General features: G+C 48.4%; 1 protein-coding gene across 1 annotated transcript in view; it reads left to right on the forward strand.

The window, feature by feature from the left end:
- The window catches only part of ATP11C (ATPase phospholipid transporting 11C (ATP11C blood group)), a 50,669-nt gene that overhangs the window by 7,731 nt on the left and 22,585 nt on the right, over positions 1-20,353 (forward strand). The window contains exons 2-16 of the mRNA XM_074148221.1: positions 1,656-1,775; positions 3,479-3,568; positions 8,015-8,095; positions 9,108-9,215; positions 9,806-9,934; positions 13,076-13,179; positions 13,613-13,663; positions 14,456-14,520; positions 15,102-15,183; positions 15,559-15,709; positions 16,441-16,638; positions 17,518-17,679; positions 17,876-18,033; positions 18,778-18,849; positions 19,921-19,994. Coding sequence (XP_074004322.1) covers positions 1,656-1,775; positions 3,479-3,568; positions 8,015-8,095; positions 9,108-9,215; positions 9,806-9,934; positions 13,076-13,179; positions 13,613-13,663; positions 14,456-14,520; positions 15,102-15,183; positions 15,559-15,709; positions 16,441-16,638; positions 17,518-17,679; positions 17,876-18,033; positions 18,778-18,849; positions 19,921-19,994 — 1,645 coding nt within the window. The remainder of the gene's footprint in view (positions 1-1,655; positions 1,776-3,478; positions 3,569-8,014; positions 8,096-9,107; positions 9,216-9,805; positions 9,935-13,075; positions 13,180-13,612; positions 13,664-14,455; positions 14,521-15,101; positions 15,184-15,558; positions 15,710-16,440; positions 16,639-17,517; positions 17,680-17,875; positions 18,034-18,777; positions 18,850-19,920; positions 19,995-20,353) is intronic.

The raw sequence follows: 20,353 nt of genomic DNA on the forward strand, positions 1-20,353 counted from the left end.
GAACAGTATCTGCTGGAGTTTTAGCAGCCCTGATGCCTGTTAATGCCCTTGAACCACGAACAGTGACAAATGTCTTCCCTGCTCATGTTTTAAAATCCAAACCCTTAACTCTAAGAAAACCTTAGCCTGGCCTAAGGCACTTTTTTTCCCCCCACTCCATCTCATCTTAGTGGGAATTTTAAATTGACTTTATAATTTTAAGTTCAGCCTTGCAAAACACTTCCTGGTGCTAGCCAGGTCTCTCCTCTTGGCTGCCAGCATCTGTGGCAAGGGCACTTTGTTATATGCAAGGTGGAACTTGCTGATTTTTTTTTGTTTGTTTGTTTTTTTTCAAACTATTGCACAGTTTTGTTTCTTTTGAAAAAATAGACTTTTCTGGCCCACCGAGGACCTTGGGTATGCTGGGCAGCCTGGAGCTGATGGAGCTCGTGGTGTTGCCCTGTCCACCTGAGAAGCTTCCCCAGGGTGCAGGGACCCGCATTGCCTCCTCCTCATCACAAGGTTTTGAATGAAGTTATAGGAAGTTGGAATTTTGATGTTTAAGAGTCCCATTTAAGTGGAAGAGCACTGTTACTTTCGGTATATTCTGTGTTGTATTTCCTCTGTGTTATTTTAACACACGCTCTACTGGATTGGGAGGATCTGTCTTTATTTTGCGGGGGCCGGGGAGGTGCATTTGCATTGCTGGTTGCAGGTATCTCCCCTGGCTTCCTTCAAGGGATGCTCTCCTTCCCCTCTGCTTGAGTTTATTCTACTGCCATTCCCCTCATCTTTCCCGGCCGCTGCTGAGCAGAGGGGGTGTCATCAACCCACTGTGATACCAGGTTATCAGTCACTTGTGGCATCTCATTCTGCTTTAAAATAGAACGCCAGGAAGACAAGCTGACATCCCCGGCATCCCACGTGTCTTTTTGAGGAGTCTGTGATGTGAAACTGGCCACTTTGTTATTTCTGGTTTTATCTGAGATTTGAAGATAGCAGAAGTATACCTTTTATTTTTGTTAAATCTTTTTTTTTCTTTTTTTTTTCCCAAGCTAAATCCCACGTCTGCACGCACCAGGGTGGTGATGAGGTGGTTTTGGTGGACTTGAGGGTTTGACAGGAGAGCAAGTATAAAGAGGGTGCAGTTTCCATTGCCCTCCGTGGGTCTTGGGGTAAAGCCTGGAGCCACTGTAGGAACCCAAGGCTGAAGGGCTCTCCAGGTTGGGACTAGGAAGAGATGCGTAGAAGATAAATTATATTCCTTAATGGCTTGAAGTGCTTGGTGAAGATACATTCTCCTTCAAGAAGAAAAAATTGCCTGGCAGACAGGCTGGAAATGCAGCCAGCAGCCATCCTGCGTAGGACCAGGAATGTGGTGGACACGAGCGATGCCCTGCCCCAGTGGGCTGTAGGACAGGCTGTGGTCCTGGAGGGTGGCTGAGCAGCGGTGGGGACCCCAGATTTGCGAGCTCAGTGTTGCCTTGGTTTTGCTAAATGACCTTATGTGCCTCTTCGTTCTTCGTGCTCGAGTGGAGAAGTGAATTTCTGAGGTTCCAGCTGCCTTATTTCCAACGAACAGCATGGCGCGTTCAGAGGCTGGGAGCTGTTAATACAAATATTCGACTTTTTTTGAGCTAGGAGCTGATTTTTCCCTTTCCTGGTTGCTCTAACAGTGTGCCGGGGAGGAGAAGCGGGTCGGTACGCGCACCGTGGTGGTCGGGCACCGTCCCGTTTCGGAAACAGATGCGTACGTGGCACAGAAGTTCTGCGACAACAGGATCGTCTCCTCCAAGGTGAGCTCACTCGGCTCCTCCGGGGCCATCCTGCCCGTGGATTCCCCCTCCTTTTTATTTGATGCTTGGGTTTGAAATTGAGAAGCTCCGAATTCCTCAAGGATGAGTGTAAAGGTCCCTTCCCAAGTGGAGCAGCCTGGTCCATACCTCCCACCACCGCTCCAGTCTCTCTATTACTCCTTTTTTTTTTTTTCCTTCCTCTCAATCCCGGTGGGGGTGCATATGAGTTCTTTTCCTCTAGGCTGGGTGAGAGCAAAGCACATGGACACATTGGTTTTGTTGGGTTGGTTTTTTGGGTCATTTTTAAAAAATGTTTTCTGGCATCCCCTTTGGGAGGAAAGAGCAGGTTAAGTGTAATCTGGCATGAGACAACAGCAACTCAGATTTGCAAAGGGGAGTGGGGATTATTTTATAAATGGACAGAAAAATACGATTACCCTATTTGACTTTTTTTTTTTTTTTCCTTGTTCTGTAGCGGGTTTTTTCCTCTCTTGAGATAGGACAAAAATAACCATGCTCTGTTTATCCCCTTTGGATGAAAGGGGAAACATTCATACGGTATTAATGCAGCTTTTGTTTATGGTGGAAAACTGCGATGACACCCGTCTGCCTTCTGCTTAGCTTTTTTCCGTGACATTCATGAAGCTATTGCAAAAGATTTGAAGCCAATTCGAGTAAAATATCAAACAAGTGGCAGCCGATATTGTCAACACAGCTGGATACGTATTGCGATGGTTGGGATTCATGATGCTCAGCGTACAGTTGGGCTTCAGTTTTACTGTACTTGAGCTGTAAGATGGGGGGGGTTTCCTCTCTTTTCTTTTTATTACAGCTTGGATCCCATTTGTTTTTATGTCTCTGTGCTGTCTGAGTTTATGCCGGGGAAAAGTTTTACGTCTAACCGTGTGTAATGGGTGTAGCACTCCCATTGATGTTTCCCTGGCACACAAGAGGGTCCTTCAGAGAGGACACTGTCCCCTCTGTCACTTCCCTCTCTGACAAGTGGTTTGTTTTAGCAATAATTTTAATTCTTCCCTGATTTATTTTTGAATGTTGTGTCCTTGCTCTTTTTTTCCATTGTATATTTGCTGGGGATGGAGTCTTCTCGCCTGACCGGTCTCCTTTTATAATTAAGTGGACATTGGATTTGAGACTTGGCTGCTTATTGCTCTTTGCTTATTCCAGATAGCCGGAAAGATCAGATATTAGACCCATTATTTTCCATGTTGTTCTTAAATTCCACATGTTTTCCAAAGAAAATGGTTCGGCAGGCTTCTTGAAATGATAGTGAGATCTTATAGCAGCTTTCCAGTGTCTGAAGGGGATGAAGGAAAGCTGGGGAGGGACTCCTGATCAGGGAGGGGAGCTACAGGATGAGGGGGAACGGTTTTAAATGTAAAGAGGGGAGATTTAGATGAGATCTTAGGAGGAAATTCTTTGCTGTGAGGGTGGTGAGACCCTGGCCCAGGTTGCCCAGAGAAGCTGTGGCTTCTCTGGAGGGGTTCAAGGCCAGGCTGGGTGGGGCTTGGAGCAACCTGGTGTGGTGGGAGGTGTCCCTGCCCAGGGCAGGGGCGTGGGACTTTGATGATCTTTAAGGTCCCTTCCAACCTAAACCATTCTATGATTTTGTGCAGATATTTCCCTTATTGCAGCTAAAGTCCCCAGTCTTGTTCTGTTTGTGACCCCCCACTCTCTCCCCACAGTACACCCTCTGGAACTTCCTCCCGAAGAACCTTTTTGAGCAGTTTAGAAGAATTGCCAACTTCTACTTCCTCATCATCTTCCTCGTGCAGGTAAGAGCTTCGATGCCTAGGCTGGGTTTTATTTACGTATGGATGGTAAGCACAGCTTGAGCGAGAATTGAGGTTCAAAACCAACTCTGTTGGTGCTTATAAGCGTTTGTTTTTTTAATTGCAAGCTGTGTTATAATTCTGTCACACAGGTATAATTAAAATATTTGGGCCTGCCTGAGGTGGTGTTTGAATGACTGCTGAAACAATTTTAAAAGCATCTTAACTCTCAAGATCTATCAGCCAGTGAAAATACGTTTGATACAGAACTGAGATCTATTTTTTTTTAATCATCTTTATTGTTTGTGTTGCATAGCTGTGTATTTTCCCAAGTTATATGACATTTCTGTATCTGTTCCAGTGAGTTTCAAGGCAAGCAGGAGAGAGAGGCTGTACCCAGTGAAATTCAGAAAATGCATAGTGCGAGCTTTGGGAGTGTGAAGCTTCAGGAAGCTGCTCTATACAGCCAAAATAGCAGATTTTATACACTTGCAAACTTTTTCTGCTCTGCTTTCCCTGTGGTTAAGGGGGATATCCTGAGCAAACCCAAATACTCGTTTTCTGTTCTATCAGAGAGAAGGAAAGCGGGCTGTCCGGATGCACTGGGGGGAAGGCAGTTTGGGAAAATCACCGCAGTGCATTTACTCACCTTTTAAATCTTGTGCTCGGCCCCGGGGCTCAGCAGACGACCTGCTCTAGGGCTGAAAATCAGTGTCAAAAACTCTACCCCGGCAAATTAAATGTCACCGTGCAGCTACTGCAAACTTTAGGTGACTTCTCCGGGGTTTTGGTGGTTCAGGTCAGGAGCATCGCTCTGTTCTGGGCTGCGCGTTCAAAAGTCGAGTGCCTGAAATGTTTTATCCTGAGAGAAAAGAGTTGTGTTTTATAGCGATTTCGGTGGCAGCTGCAGAAAGGGGGGGATCCCAAGGTGACGGCGGAGGATGGCTCCTCCTGGCAGTGCCTCATGAAAGGCCAGTTTCCCCAGCATCAGCTGGCTCCTCTCCATCACTGATTTCCCTGGCCTTGCTCCACTTTGTCAGAGGGAATTTGTAATTTGCCTTGAACTGAAGCGATGCCCTGGAGCTGGGATGTCCTTTTTGTGTCGCTGGCCGTTTAATGATGTGGTATTACATTTTATCTGTCCACCCTCTGGCCATGGAGAAAATGGGATATTCTTGATTTTACTTACAAAACCCGTTGCGATCGAGCTGCTTGCCCGCTTTTGGCACAGGGTTATGCTGGTGAGAGAAGAGCCTTGCTATTCCTCCTTGGTTTTATTCTGTGATCTGTGACTTACCTCTAAAAGAAGGAAGCAACCTTCATGCTTTATTAGAGGAAAGAAGAAACCCAACCGAACAAAACCCAACCTGACAGCACTAATCCACTTGCTGCCCTATAGAGTAACCGACTGCCCTCAGGCGCTCCTTCTTCTGGAGACGTCACTTGCCTGAAAAAAGCACTCGGGGCTGCTCCGTTCATTTAAAATATCCAGGGTTATACCTTGATAAATGGCATCTATAGCTTAAATGTTGGTGCTTATCTTTAAATTACTTTAAATTAATAGAATTGCCCTGCGTGCCACATTAGGAGCGAAGTGTCACGGCGTTGGGGAATTGCCTGGTGCATCTGCTGCTCTACCTGCTGCTGAAACCCTTTATCGCACGTCTGTTTTTCTGTGACTCCCAATTCAGATTGTGTTTTAGTGAGAGGAAGAGAAGAGAAGGTACATGCATTAAACATAAAACACCTCTTAATGCAGTAACAGGAGCTGTTTCTTTGGTTCATCTATTGCAACGCTCAAAGGAAACCACGAGTAAACTCCTGGTGGGAACGGCTGGCCTGGAGTAAGGGTAGCCCCAGTATTTCGTAGACAGACCAAGCTGACAGCATTAAGCTGACTTAGGAGGCGCCAAGAATGAAGAATGTCCCTTTTCATTGATGGAGATGACTTCTGAGCTGTGATCTTCGGTTTCCTAAACAATGAGTTGGGAAGAAACTATCAAGTAACAGGAGGATTTTGTCACTTTTAAGTGGATCCAAATTAAGCTGTTGAAGTCCTAAACCAGCTCAAAAATAGCTTCAAAGGAGTCTGCCTTTGATGTTCTGGCTCGTTGCTCCTGTGTCCCTCGGCTTCCCACCAGCTGCGAAGAAGAGCAGTATCCAGCCATGGGATGCGCAGGGAGTGCAGCCTCCCAAGTACACAGACGAGTTATTCTGGGGACTTCATCGAATATTTGTCTTCATACATCTATAATACAGCATTTTTGTGGACGGAGATCGTATCGTTTGTTTAAACAAACGCATACAACTGCCTCTTATCCAGTGCAGAAAACTCTTCCGCTGGGCAGGAGGACATTCTTTTCCCTTGCCCTTCTCAGCTAAAAGCCAAATTTCTTCTTGTATTCCCAGGATTTGTCCATTTTTTGCTAGATAACTTTTGACTGACTGGCCTAAACATCAATGATGCCACCTCAGTGTGCGACGTGTCCGTGTGACAGTTGGCACCGTCCTCGCTCGAGGTTGTTCCTCCAAAGTCTAGTTTCTACGAGACTTTCTGTTTGTAAGCATTTTACACCCGTTTCAGTGAGCCAGGGCTTTGTGTTCCTGGAAATTTTTATTGTGTTTATCTTGGTTTATCCTGATGTCAGTTAACTCATTCACCACTTACCTGGCTCCTTCTTGTGGCGTGTCTCTTCCTCTCCGATATCTTCTGGCTCTTCTCTCTTTGGGTCCAGTTGTGCAGTGTGTGGCATTTCATAGTTAAAAGTTTCCACCCGGCTGATAAGAGCAGTTCTGGCCTTAACGCAGCTTTTTACGGGCAGCCTAAAACAATAAATATACAGATGCTGCTGTTTGCGAGCGTGCCAAACAAGTGGAGGGAGACAAAGTCCCTTTGTGGGGACACAAAGCCTTTCTGCTGAGCTTCCCCATCCCTGTCGTCACAGCCCTCACAATCTGCCTCTCGTGCTCCCGTCCTCTCGGGGGACAAAGGGAAAAATGGCCAATTTTTCATGCCGTGGTTTGGAAGGTGAGGCAAGGGCACAGCGTGTCCTCCTTTTGCATTATTCCCTTCTAGTTATGAACCTGTTCTGCTGTTCTTCCCCATCGGGCCAAGTCATGACCTCTTGGAGCGGGTCCAGAGGAGGCCATGAAGATGTTCCGAGGGCTGGAGCCCCTCTGCTGTGAGGACAGGCTGAGAGAGTTTTGGGGGCTCAACCTGGAGAAGAGAAGGCTCCAGGGAGACCTTAGAAGCCCCTTCCAGTCCCTGGAAAGGAGCTCCAGGAAAGCTGGGGAGGGACTTTTTACAAGGGCATGTAGTGATAGGATGAGGGGTAATGGCTTCAGATGGGAAGAGGGGAGATTAAAATGAGATGTCAGGAAGAAATTCTTTGCTGTGAGGGTGGTGAGACCCTGGCCCAGGTTGCCCAGAGAAGCTGTGGCTGCCCCATCCCTGGAGGGGTTCAAAGCCAGGTGTGGCAGGGCTTTGAGCAACCTGGTCTGGTGGGAGGTGTCCCTGCCCAGGGCAGGGCTTTGGAATGAGATGAGCTTCAAGGTCCCAGCCTAAACCGTTCTGTGATTCTGTGATACAGTCAGAAGAATAGCGGTTTCCCGCAGCCCGAAGGTTTAATTAAGGATAAAGGGCTTGGTCTTTTCTACGGCGCTGGCTCGAGGTGCAGCGTGAGCACTACACTGAGCTCGGGAAGGATCCAGCTCTCCACCCCATGGCCCTCCTGCGGTCACTGTGCTTAAATTGTGCTCTTAACTCCCAATTTCAGAGCTTAAAGGCAAAATACGGATTTACGTTTGCCTTCAATATTTATGTTCCATTCTGCCATGTATTTCTGAAGTAATTCGGGCTGATGCAGGTTATTTTTAACCTCTGAGTGTCAGTGGTTCAAGACGACTGGTGGTGTCCTCCCTCTCATAACCAGCCGTGTTTTAGGGTTCAGATGTGCCCCATCTTCACTGCCAAAGGGGAGGAACGGCCCTCCCGTGGCTCAGTGAGAAATCAGGGTGTTTTTCACTTTGTGCATTGCTGCTGCCTTTTCCCCATCCTCCTTCCCTGCCTTGGTCCTCTCCAGCACGTCTCGTGGCAGGAGCAGGCTTGTGGCATCCACACTTTGAGTAATTGTGTTTGTGTAGCCCATCCCCAAGAGCTTTTGTTTCCCACTAGAGCAAGGTCAAATTTATGTTTTAAGCTACTTCTGATAGGGTTTTCCCACCTGAGGACATCCTGTGGCCTTCAGGAGGAGGTATTGTAGTCTTCTGGAGAAGGAGGAGAGCACTCCTGGGGATGTCTGTGCCTGTCCTTCTTGTGTGCCCCATCCTTCCCTCCCTCCTCTGCTGGGCCCAGTGGGATGAGCACCCTTTTTCCCCCCATTACCAGAGCTTTTGTTTCTTCTGCTGCCTGAAAACCAGTTGTCAGCAGTAGTTTTTTTCTGTCTGCAGGTGATAGTGGACACCCCGACCAGCCCGGTGACCAGCGGCCTCCCGCTCTTCTTTGTCATCACGGTCACAGCTATCAAACAGGTACGAGTGTCAGTGTGGGGAGAGGGAGATGCTCTTTGGGACGTGTGGTAGGGGAAATGATGAGTGTGTATTTGAACAGACTCAGAAGTCACCAGAACGGGCTGGTAGATTTAGTGAACCCATCTCAGAAGGTCAGACATGCTTACTGGTGCTTTTCAAGAAAAGCTGCACGTTGAGTGTGGTTATTTGTCTCTCTTGTTTTGGAGACGTAGAACATCTCTAGATGTTCTGTTTTAAGCAAGCTGTGAGGGTCAGTAAAGGTTACGGCCGTACTTCTGGCTCTGCTTGAATTTTTCTTCTCTTTTTAGAAACGCTCCCTGAGTCTTTGCAGGATGCGGAGACGTGCTCCAAATATAGCCCCTGCTCCGGTGTTGGGAAATGGAAGGGACAGGTTCTGCTCAACCACTCAGCTAGTCCTGACAATACCTAGTCCTCATCTTCTCGTGGTGTTAAAAGCCCCTTTTCCTCCCATCGTATGCACGTGTGCCACTTAAAAATTTCCTCTGCAGAAGGATTGAATAATAAAAGCAGTTTCTTCTGCAGGGGCCAGAAAGGGAGAGCCAGAGTAAAATCCGTCTGCTTCAAATGTGAATGTTTTATTATTCTTTTGGTGAGGCCTGAAGAGGAAGAGTCTTGTCCTGCGTTACCAGAGGAGAGAGTCGCAGGGTGCTAAGTGTATTATTCATTTTATCAGCCTGTTCTCGCCAACACTGAGAATAATAGAAACATGTTACAGTAATTTAGCTGCTCGTGGCATGCACTGCATATAGATTTATTTTTTTGTGTGTTATTTTAGTTTGTTCTGAATCTGTCAAATATGCATATGAAGTTTTTAAAATAAATTGATTCGGTCTGAACTCCTCTGGTTGATGGTTCTTCAGGCATGGAGGAGGTCTGAGGACTGCTTAATTTATTCATTTTTTTTTTTTTTAATCTCCATCCCCACTCATCCTCTTCCATTAGTTTACTTGCCTCGTTAATGAGTTTGTGTTGCCTGTATTTGTGTGCCTAGGGATACGAGGACTGGCTGAGGCACAGAGCTGACAACGAAGTGAACAAAAGCAACGTCTTCATTGTCGAAAATGCAAAGCAAGTGCAGAAAGAGAGTGAAAAAATCAAGGTAACTGTTAACGGAGAACTCGGGTTGTTATGCTTGAAGCTGGTGGGAAGAGAGAGGTGTGTGGTGAGGGCGGGAGGAGGGATGAGCTGCCCCGGTGAGCTCGCTTTCAGACGAGATGCTCCGAGAACCATTCCCCGTTAAGGAGTGAAACTGCCTTTGTTTGATGGCTTTTGAAAAGCTGTCTCACAAAAGCTGTACCGGGGTTGACAAGTGACAGATCTATCAGCGTTTTGCACTTCTCCGGGACAGGCAGTCCTCTTCTATTTCCAACTCTCCCAAGGACACCAGGAAAGTACACTAGCTTTGACGTTAATTTATCACCCCGTGCTTCAGACTAGTACAGGGTCTTTTGCTCCGTCGAGATTTAGTGGAGAAATAAATCCTAACTGCGCCACGTGCGCGCTCCCAGTGGGTGCTGGGATTGACCCGTTGGGCTGTGGGGTGATGCTGAGGGACCCCCGCACCTCCTGAACCCTGAATTCCCTTTTAGCCAAGCTCATTTCTCTTAGGCTTTGAGAGACCTAAGAGATCCGTGACCATCTAATAATCAACCGAGAGGGCTTTTCATTTAAGCGTTTCCTTTCTTCCAGGTTGGAGACATAGTAGAAGTGAAAGCAGATGAGACCTTCCCCTGTGACTTGATATTTTTGGCCTCGAGCAGCGTTGACGGGACCTGTTACGTGACTACAGCGAGTCTGGATGGCGAGTCCAATTTCAAGGTGACGGGGATGAAGGGGGCGGCGTTGGGATGCTGGGGTGCCGGGAGATGCTTGCCTTGGAGGGGGGGTGGATGTTTAACTGGAGGATGCTCCCATGGAGCCCATCACTGTGGCTGTATTTACGGCTCTTCCCTCCATCCACTCTCAGTGCGTCAGGGATTGTTTGTTTCCCATTTTCTCTCCAACAGCCATTTCTGCTGGGGCGGCCCCAAATTGTAATGATATTTATCGATACGGTTTCGCTGCCTTATTGCCCATCGTGGGAAGCGTGTTAGTGCTTCCCTGTTCTTCCTGAGCTCTGGTGCTTCAGGAAGGCAGTGCCTGCCGCTCCCTTCCCACTACCTGCCTGCGCCTCTCTCGCTTAATTCAGCTTTTCCAGTGAGATCGGGGACTTTTTGAGGCAGTATGTCTGGATTCATTTGGGGGACTTTTTCACCAGCGTGAGAAAAATGTCACTTACGGGTTTGGTTTTTTTTCCCCTCTCTCCTTTCCCTGAGTCAAGCAGTGAAATTTAACACTAGCCTTGCTCAGGAGAAATCTCTTTCTTTATTCATCCCCCTCCTTCTAACCTAGGGAAAGAGGCAGCAAGAACAACAAAAAAACTTACATACATCAGAAGACATGAAAATTTGGTTGCGCTTGTGTTTAATAAATATTTATACAGATAATGCAGTAGTAAGAGTGGAAGACACTTTAAAATGACATGATTCATTCTGGCACACTCAGAAGTCAGCAGGAATACCATTGGCCATCTGATAGGTATTGAATGGGGTCTGTGGCTCTTAATTGGTGCTGGAAATCTTGTGTAGGAGCTGCCGTGGTGCTGGGTGCACTGTACTGGTCCCACTGGCAAAGCGGAGTGGAGCTTTGAAGTGGCTTGAGGCTAAAAATAGATAACCATATTAAACAGGCAATTGCTTAATTGTGTCAGGTGTATTATATGCATGAGCTCACATACTTTTGCAGGGCCTTGGCTCTCACTAACTTTTGAGTCTGCAAAGGGGGTGCTGAGTTTCTATCTATCTCAAGCGCTGGGGTGGCTTTTCCTAGTTTGTGGGTTCCTGTAGCTGCCTCCTGTTTCTTGACGAGATGAAGATGGGCTTGAAGGGGAAGGGAGGAACAGAAAAGGGAGTGCTGTTTGGGGAAGTAGGTCTGACATTAGGAACCCGGGTTTGCTGCAAAAGGGTGGTGAGGGAAGCACACGCAGAAAACCTCATCTGCACCAGTATCTGCTGCCTACCTGGTGGGGATTTTTGTAGTAATTGGGGCATCTCAGGTCGAGGTACGGGAAGGGTGCCTGGTTAAGTGAAACTGGAGCAGAATGGAATCATGGAATTGTCAGAGTTGGAAGGGACCTCTAGAGATCATCTAGACCAACTCCCCTGCCAAAGCAGGGTTGCCCAGAGCACATCACTCAGGATGGCGTCAAGGCGGGTCTTGAAAATCTCCAGAGAAGGGGACTCCACGACCTCCCTGGGCAGCCTGTCCCAGGGCTCTGGCACCCTCACTGGAAAGAAGTTTCTCCTCGTATTTAGATGGAATTTCCCGTGTTCCAGCTTGTGCCCGAACCCCTTGAACCACAAAAGGCTTTCTGCCGGGGCTCTGTCTTGGAAGCACAAATCTTCGGTCATACGTTATCTAATAGAACATGTGTTTTCTAAATACGCTGGGGATGTAAAGATCGTGGAATTGATTAGGAGACGGCTTTGAAGCATCACTCGGTAATCGCACGGTGTCCATGGTGACAGGGGTTGGGTTTGGTACTGGGCGCTGCGGGGAGAGTTTTGGGTTTCCCAAAGGCCGTGCTTTATACCAGGGATGTGCGTGTGTGTGTTTGTGCATCTGCTTTCCATAAGGAAAGCCAGGCAGGTTACCCAAACGGCGGGAAGGTGGGTATTTATCATGTCGTGACTACGGCATGTGTAACGTTAACGGTTCCTCCCGGGCTGCGCAAGGAGGGGAAGGCAAACGTAAGGAGCGGAGGAAGCTTTTTAATGAATTTGTTTATGAAGATGGATTAAGGCAGCCTGCCGTGCAGCCCGCCGTGACTTGGAGCTCTGAGTAGCTCCTATAAATAGCGCCTGGAAGGCAGCGAGCGGATCCTTCATGGGCTTTCCAGTTAATTGTGAGAGATGAACCTTTGCAGCAGCGGCTGCTAAAAATATCTCAGAGTCTGCCAGGGCTCTGCCTGATCCCTGGGCGCTGGGGCCGGCCTCTAATTACCTTCAGGAGCGGGAAGGTGGTCCTCAAGAGCCCCTTCAAGCCAGGGGGACCTGCAGCCTTCCCTCCCACCTCAGCTGGGGTGGCAGCAAGTCCCTGGGGGAAAACCAAAGATGCTCTGCTTCTGGTTCACCTCCTACCGAACAGATATCCACCAGCTCCATCCTGCTATGGCATCCCCAGCAGGGCGAGGGAGGGGGATTCTGCCCCTCTGCTCCACTCTGGTGAGACCCCACCTGGAGCACTGTGTCCAGCTCTGGAGTCCTCGGCACAGGAGAGACATGGACCTGTTTGAGCAGGTCCAGAGGAGGCCACAAAGATGCTGGGAGGGCTGGAGCCCCTCTGCTGTGAGGACAGGCTGAGAGAGTTGGGGGGTTCAGCTTAGAGAAGAGAAGGCTCCGGGGAGACCTTAGAGCCCCTTCCAGTCCCTAAAGGGGCTCCAGGAAAGCTGGGGAGGGACTCTTGATCAGGGAGTGGAGCCATAGGACGAGGGGGAACGGTTTTAAATTGAAAGAGGGGAGATATAGATGAGATCTGGGGAAAAAATTCTTTGCTGTGAGGGTGGTGAGACCCTGGCCCAGGTTGCCCAGAGAAGCTGTGGCTGCCCCATCCCTGGAGGGGTTCAAGGCCGGGTTGGATGGGTCTTTGAGCAACCTGGTGTGGTGGGAGGTGTCCCTGCCCAGGGCAGGGGGTTGAGACTGGATGGTCTTTCAGGTCTCTTCCAACCCAATCCATTCTATGATGCTATTAAATTCAGTCTTCAGCTGAGAGATGCTTCAGCTGTTTTGTGGGAGAGGGGCTTGGCCGAGCTGCCGGGGCTGCCGAGTCTTTGCGTGGTGGTATTTTAAGTAAGTGGGTGACACGTGGGGGCTGCGTGGCTGGGGGGGCTGGTAGTGATGCTGCTTCTGCTTCTCTCCCCAGACTCACTACGCCGTGCGGGATACCACCGTGCTCTGCACAGACGAAGCCATCGATGCCCTCACCGCCACCATCGAGTGCGAGCAGCCACAGCCTGACCTCTACAAGTGAGTCTGCCCATCCTGCTCCTCCTCCTGCCCACCATTTCCCTCCTCCTGCCTGGTGTCCTGCTCCCTGTGCCTGTTCTTGGGCTACTCTCCCTCCCAAGTAAAGCGCACGGGGCTGAATGACTTCCAGGAGTAAGTGGTTTTTGTGGTTCGATCCCGTGAAGGAGGTGTGGGGTGTGTTTGCTCTCTACTGGGGATGTGCTGGGGTGTGTAGGCACGGTCCAGTCCTGCTGCTCTGCTGATGGGGGACACCCCCAGCCATGGTGGGTGCGAGGCTTCTCCCTGTCCCAGGCCACCCCTCTGAAGCATTAAACTCTCAAATGCACTCATTTACGCGTTTGCTTCCATCTCCTGTCAATGACTTTTTAAAGTATGTCTGTAGTAGCTCTTTATAACGTGTTTGTAATACAAGTTTTTCATATTTTTACTGCAGATTTGTTGGAAGAATTATCATCTACAGAAGCAACCAAGAGCCTGTAGCCAGGTTGGTCTTGCAGCCACCTCGCTGGCCCTCCTCAAAGAGGTCGGGCATCTTCATCCTCTTTCAAGGATCTGAACTCCTGCTGCCATCGCTCGGTTTTAAACTGAAACGGGGGGGATTTAGATTAGGTATCAGGAAGAAATTCTTCACTCTGGGCTAGCATCCCACCACCCTCAGGTTGCCCAGAGAAGCTGTGGCTGCCCCATCCCTGGAGTTGTTCAAGGCTTCTCTGAGGGAAAGCAGAAACTTAAGCGTCAATCAGAGTGTTTGGGGGAAAAATAAGCAAATAATGTCTATAAGTCATGAAATCCAGATGGCTTTCACTGGAGCAGTGCCGGCTGCGTTTCATGCTGTGGTGGATCTGCCTGCACCCCAGAAGCAACAGAGGGTCATGGCTGGGGGTTTCAAAGAGAAATAAACAGAGAAGTGGGAGCAAAATAAGCCATTGGCTATTGCTGGAATGGACAGATTTCTGATGCTTTTACAATCAGGTTTTTATATAGGTATTAGAACATATTAGATCTGAACATTTTGCACTGATTCCTCAAAAGCCTTACTGATAATCCCCCATTAAATATAGCGCTTTGAGCACCAAAAATAGTCTGCGTGAGATGAAATGGAGATATAAGTATGTAAAGAGAGAAGCAAACTCAAGCAATGCCCAATTTAACATACAAATCAAGTAATCAGATTTAAGAACATCTGTTTAGTTTTATAGTCTATCTCTGGTCTAAATGGTAAAGCCGTTCGAGTGTTCTTTGAGTCATGTAATGGTGTAACTTCTTTTATATTTAGGTCTTTGGGTCCTGAAAACCTGTTGCTGAAAGGTGCTACCCTCAAAAATACCAAGAAGATTTATGGTGAGCAGTTTTTTTTATTATTATTATTATTATTACTACTTAAATAGTTCTGAGAAATAATGACAAATGTAGGTGCTCATCACTGTATCTAGAGAGGGAAAATGTTTCTCTACCGCCGGTCTGCCCAGGCTCTACGGTTGTATTCGGTGTGGGAGCCTATGGCAAAGTTGACGGGGTGAAATTAGGAGGTGCTGGTTGTGTTAATACACCTGAGGAAGCTTTTCTTTTTGCCTGAGATGCCAAGAGCAGGGAGTTGTTCCCAAATCCTTTGCTGGAAATGTGTGCTATGATCACAGCCCCAGCCGGTTGTGATGGAGGGTGACGGCTGTTAGGGATGACTGATGTTTTTTCCGACTGTATGTGATCCATAGGCTCCTGCTCAGTGCTCTGGGATATATGTAATTATATTACTTGGCAGCCTCGGAGGTTTCTGTAGTTGAACAGTCCTTGGGTAATTAATGCCTCTTTCTTCATCTGGGATTCGAGTTTCGTGTAAACACCGATGCCGCTTATGGCTGAGTGCAGGCTGGGTCCCTCCTGGGCTGTGTGTCCCTTTTGAGCCCTGCTTTAATACCCCGCAGGAGTCGCCGTCTACACCGGAATGGAAACGAAAATGGCTTTGAACTACCAAGGGAAATCTCAGAAACGGTCTGCTGTAGAAAAGTGAGTATTTATAGTTGGCAAATATCGGTAAAGGCTGTTGGGGTTTTTTTTCTAGGGGTGATTTGTACAGAAATAATCCCTTAATCTGCTGCCTTTTGTTACAGATGCTCTCTGATTACGTAGAATATCTGTATATTTGGTTAAACATATATTTGAAGAAGATGCATCATTTAATAGCTTTTTTTACTTAAAAACAAAATTAAGGAATGTTAAAATCTATGAACTGGCCCTGAATATCAGCACAGTCAAAAGCACTTGTTTTGTAATTCCCTCCTTAAAAGCAAGGAAGTCTTGTTCCTGCTTATTTTTTTTATTTGCATGGTTTTCTGTATAAAAATAGCTGCAATAATTTTAAAAAAGAAACCTGTTTTTCAGATCTATCAACGCTTTCTTGATAGTGTATTTGTGCATCCTTCTGAGCAAGGCCACGGTGTGTACCACTCTGAAGTATGTCTGGCAGAGTAATCCATTTAACGATGAGCCCTGGTACAATGAGAAGACTAAAAAAGAGAGAGAGACGTTCAAGGTAAGTGGATTTGTATTTCAGCACCTCCTCCAGCCTTATTTTTTTTTTTCCTGACGGATTTATTTAATCTGGTGGGGGCTGCTGCCAGCCCTGGGAGTCCTCTTTGCTCGCTGGAAATGCTGTCATTTCCTTTGGGCTCTCCTCCTCTTCGTGTTTCTTTCCTGCCTTGTGCAGGGTGATGTTTGCTTGGAGCATCAATAAATACTCTATGTTATAGAGACGCAGCAGCCGATTTAACCTGGATCCTTATCTGAACTCCAGCGCTCTCTCAGCTTTGAGTAGGTAAACTTAAATTGAGGTCACGTCAACCGGCTTCTTAAACTTGCCGAGATGCAGGCAGTCAAGCCTGAAAGTGTGTGAGTGTGTAGAAATCTGCCATTTGATGGGTTATTGAGTTGGGATCGCAGGGATGTTCCTGCCTCAGCTGTCCCCTTGTTGCAGCGTGACTGGTCTCAGGCCGCTTGCTCCTTGTTTCTAGTTATTTGAGATCAGAATGAGCCTGTAGCGGCACGTTCAGAAGAGGAATGTACATGAATAAAACATTGTTTTGCTCACTGTGAAGCAGTGAGATGTACTTTTGTAGATCTGCAGAAGGCGGTTAGATTTTCTGCATCAAAGGAAAATGCAATTTGGCACGTTTAACCTTAGAAGAAAAGCTGTCTAAAACCCCAGAAGTGTAAACTGCCCCCGATGGGCACAGACTGCATCTTCTTCTCCCCTTTCCGTTGCAGGTCTTGCGGATGTTCACGGACTTCTTGTCATTTATGGTCCTCTTCAACTTTATTATCCCGGTCTCCATGTACGTTACGGTGGAGATGCAGAAGTTCTTGGGCTCCTTCTTCATCTCTTGGGACAAGGAGATGTACGATGAGGAAATAAAGGAGGGGGCGTTGGTGAACACCTCGGATCTGAACGAAGAGCTCGGGCAGGTCAGAAGATGCTCTGTTTGCATCTCCTTGGAGGAAAATGTGGATGAAAACGTTCTCTCTGATAGGAACCCTTGTTGTGGCAGTCCCTCGCGGTCCCCTCAGGGCAGAGCTCCAGCCGGTTTGGTGGCACTTTCTATTTAATGTGATTCCACTCGCTCTGCGAAACGGATCAAGGATATAAATAGTGCATGAAAGAGCAGGAATTGGGTCATGCCAATTGTTTCCATATTGGGGAATATCAGGCGCAGCACTCTGCCTGTCAGGGTGGTTTGCTTTCACTGCTTCAATTAAAAATTTAAAACCCCCTCTTTCTCTTTGAGGATTAACTTAAATGCCTGCCTGGTCAGCTCTCTGGGCAGGCACTGCCCATGCAGCCACACTGGGGGCAACGAGACAGCTCAGGCTTCCCTTCCTCATCTGTGCCAGGAGAGACTGAGTGTAGTGCCTCCTGCTTTTTATTTTGCTTTGAAAAAAAATAAAAGATATTTGGAGTAGCAATTACCTAGTTCAAACACAGCACCAAGATGAAAATCCCCCAAAGGAGGCAGCAGAGCTGTGGCAGCAGCTGTATAAGCTCTAGGAGCTATAGCAAAGGGCCCAATAAAGAGGGTGAGGGGAAAAGCAAGAGCCTGGAAATAAATTTTTAAGATTTCAGGAGCTGCCTCCTACCACCTGGGCTGAAAAACCAAGGAGCTGCTCTGAGGAGCAAAGGAGTAAAGTATGGAGTGATGCAGCTCCCGTGGGGCACCTGTGTCTTTTTGGGGTCCCAGGCTGGGACAGCAGCATTGGCATGGATGAACTAAAACACCGCAGGCTCTTTGTTTTTTGGGGGGCTCCAGTGCCAGGGGCTGGGGGTACAACCTGCCTGCTTGCTTCTAGGTGGAGTACGTCTTCACAGACAAAACCGGGACGCTGACGGAGAACAGCATGGAGTTCATCGAGTGCTGCATAGACGGGCACAAGTACAAAGACTGCATTTCGGAGGTGGACGGCTTCTCGCAGACCGACGGGCCCCTAAAATATTACGGCAAAGCAGAAAAGGTAAGAAATCCACCTTGTTGGTGACTTAGGGTTTTGTGGTCAGCTCCTGGCTGGGTAAATACAGCAGAAGCTGGGAGGGGGTGTTGGGTTTTTTGGGGTTTAAAATACGCATGCACAAAGATCGCGCCCAAGAGCTGGGCTCGGTGCCGTGGCATTAAGGTGGCAATTAATTAAGCCTGCCCTCCCTCCTGCCTAGAGCCGTGAGGAGCTGTTCCTGCGAGCCCTCTGCCTATGCCACACCGTCCAGATCAAGGAGGCAGACCAGGTGGACGGGTTGATAGGACATCCAGAACACAAATACACCTATATCTCCTCCTCCCCAGATGAAATTGCTTTGGTGAAAGGCGCAGAAAAGTAAGAATATTGAAGAAGTTGGGTTTTTAATTCCCCCTCTCTGGTGGGAGGGAGGTGAAAGGTTATCTGAGGGTGATAGACCCCTTTCCCTGGTCGTGACTGAAGTTCGTTCTGGGAAGCACGTTGTGATACCAATGCTGGGCCTGACCTGCAGACCTGGGTTTAAATGAGCTCTCTGTAAAAGGGATGCTCTGCAAAAGGTCTTCCCTGAGCAGCTTCTCGGGGAATAAAAGGATGGGTTACTTTTATCAAACTCACATTTGAATCCTGCCAAAGATGCTCAAGGCCAGGTTGGACGGGGCTTTGAGCAACCTGGTCAAGTGGAAGGTGTCCCTACCCAGGGCAGGGGATTGGAACTGGATGGTCTTTAAGGTCCCTTCCAACCCAAACCTTTCCATGATTCTATGCTGTTGCCAGCCTCTAGTTTTCAGACAGAGGCTGTTGCAGCTGTATATATTTGCTCACAGCTTGTAAATCTGCCAGGGACTGTGTCCAGAGCCTCTGGGTGTCTGTGCACTGCGGTCCCGAGCTCTCCAGGTCATGGGAGCGAGCAGTGCCGGTGCCAGAACATCACAGCAGGCTCTGCACGGAGCCAGCAAACACCCGGCTGAGCTTTCAAGCTCAGGCTCGCTAACTCCTTTGCTCTCCCCTGCAGTACGGAAGGTGAAACGAGAAAGTTGTTAATGTATAATCTGTGCCAATGGGTTTTTTTCAATGTTGTTCTGTCCTTTTGTTTATTGACAGGTATGGTTTCACTTTTCTAGGACTGGAAAACGATTTCATGAAAATACGAAACCAAAAGAATGAAACGGAAATGTAAGTGCGGCGGGGGCTGCCGAGGACCGGGGCTGCTGGTGCCGCACCGCCTCCCACCCGGCTTAATCGAGTCTGGTCAACGTGGCCAGCCTGGCGAGGTCCAAGCCGTTCCCCTGGGGCTGTGGGACCGTGCCGACCTGCCCCAAAACTCCCATTCTTTCTAACAAAACGCAGCACAGCAAGGTGCAGGCTGGAAGGCTTGCTCGCAAACATCTGCTGGAGGTTTTAGTGATGTCTAAATTCAGGTCCCTTAAGTGCCTGCAGTCCCTTGCGTGTATCCTTCATCCGTGCCCGGCTACGTAGGTGGCTCCCGGGATTCCTGAGGTGGCTGCTGACCTTGGGGACAGTGACTGAGCCGCACAGAGCACACTCTAAGCCTCAACTGCGTGATAGGGATCTCACAACTGTGGCTGCCCCATCCCTGGAGGGGTTCAAGGCCAGGCTGGACGGGGCTTTGAGCAACCTGGTCTGGTGGGAGGTGTCCCTGCCCATGGCAGGGGGGTTGGAACTGGATGATCTTTAAGGTCCCTTCCAACCCAAACCATTCTATGATCCTATATGGCCCCCTTCACCATAACGTTTTTCCCCTCTTGAGCTGAAAATAATTAGGTTTTACTCTGTGCTCACAGCCTGGGGGACATCTGAGAATCACTGACCTTATCCCAGCGCTCCCCGAGAACTTGCTGTCACAAATGTCACTTCTTTACTCCCCTGATGGGGAAACTCCTTCTTTAAATGCCAGAGCCGCTGTGGCTGCCTGCGGAGCTGCTCCCAGCCTGGGGGCTCGGTGGGCCGGTGGGCAGGGAGTGGATGGAGCCCAGCCATGGGAGATCACCCAAAGCTTTGCTGCCTGGTGGGTGCTCTCAGGTGTCCACCCACACCCTCAGACCTGGAGTTCTGTCTTTTTTGTTTTTTTATCCCGTTTTCTTGTGCAATAGAAAGTACCCTGCCCAGTGGGTGCTGCCACTTGTAGGGTGTGTTGATTTCTGCAGCTCATTGGTAGGGATTTTCTGTCTTAGAGTTATTTTTCTTTTACTGAGTCTAAGCTGCTTAATAATTTTTTTTTTAAAGGTACCAACTTCTCCATGTGTTGAACTTTGATCCTCTCCGTCGCCGTATGAGTGTCATTGTGAGAACCACCACGGGTACAGTTAAAATACATTTCTGGGCTCCCACACACATGTGCACACGTGCACAAATATAAAACACATCCTCTTTATCCCTGTAACCTGGAGAGGCCAAGCTGTTAGGTTTTCTAAGCTGGTCTATGAAATTCTGTACTGGGTCTGGCTGAGAAATAGTGAATTTTCTCCATAGCAGCCATTGGGGACCAGCAGCAGATAAGGGGAGGGGACAGGGATGGGGACAGTGACCCACCGAGGGCTCCCTGCTTGCCTTGTTCCAGCCTGAAGGTGCAAGTACAGAGGGGGGAGATGTGAGACCTTCCCCTGAGCAGGATGGGTTTTCACGGGGATAGATTCAGAGATCACCGTCCTTCCCCAAT

This window comes from Numenius arquata, chromosome 5 (genome assembly GCF_964106895.1).
Source record: "Numenius arquata chromosome 5, bNumArq3.hap1.1, whole genome shotgun sequence".
Lineage (NCBI taxonomy): Eukaryota > Metazoa > Chordata > Aves > Charadriiformes > Scolopacidae > Numenius > Numenius arquata.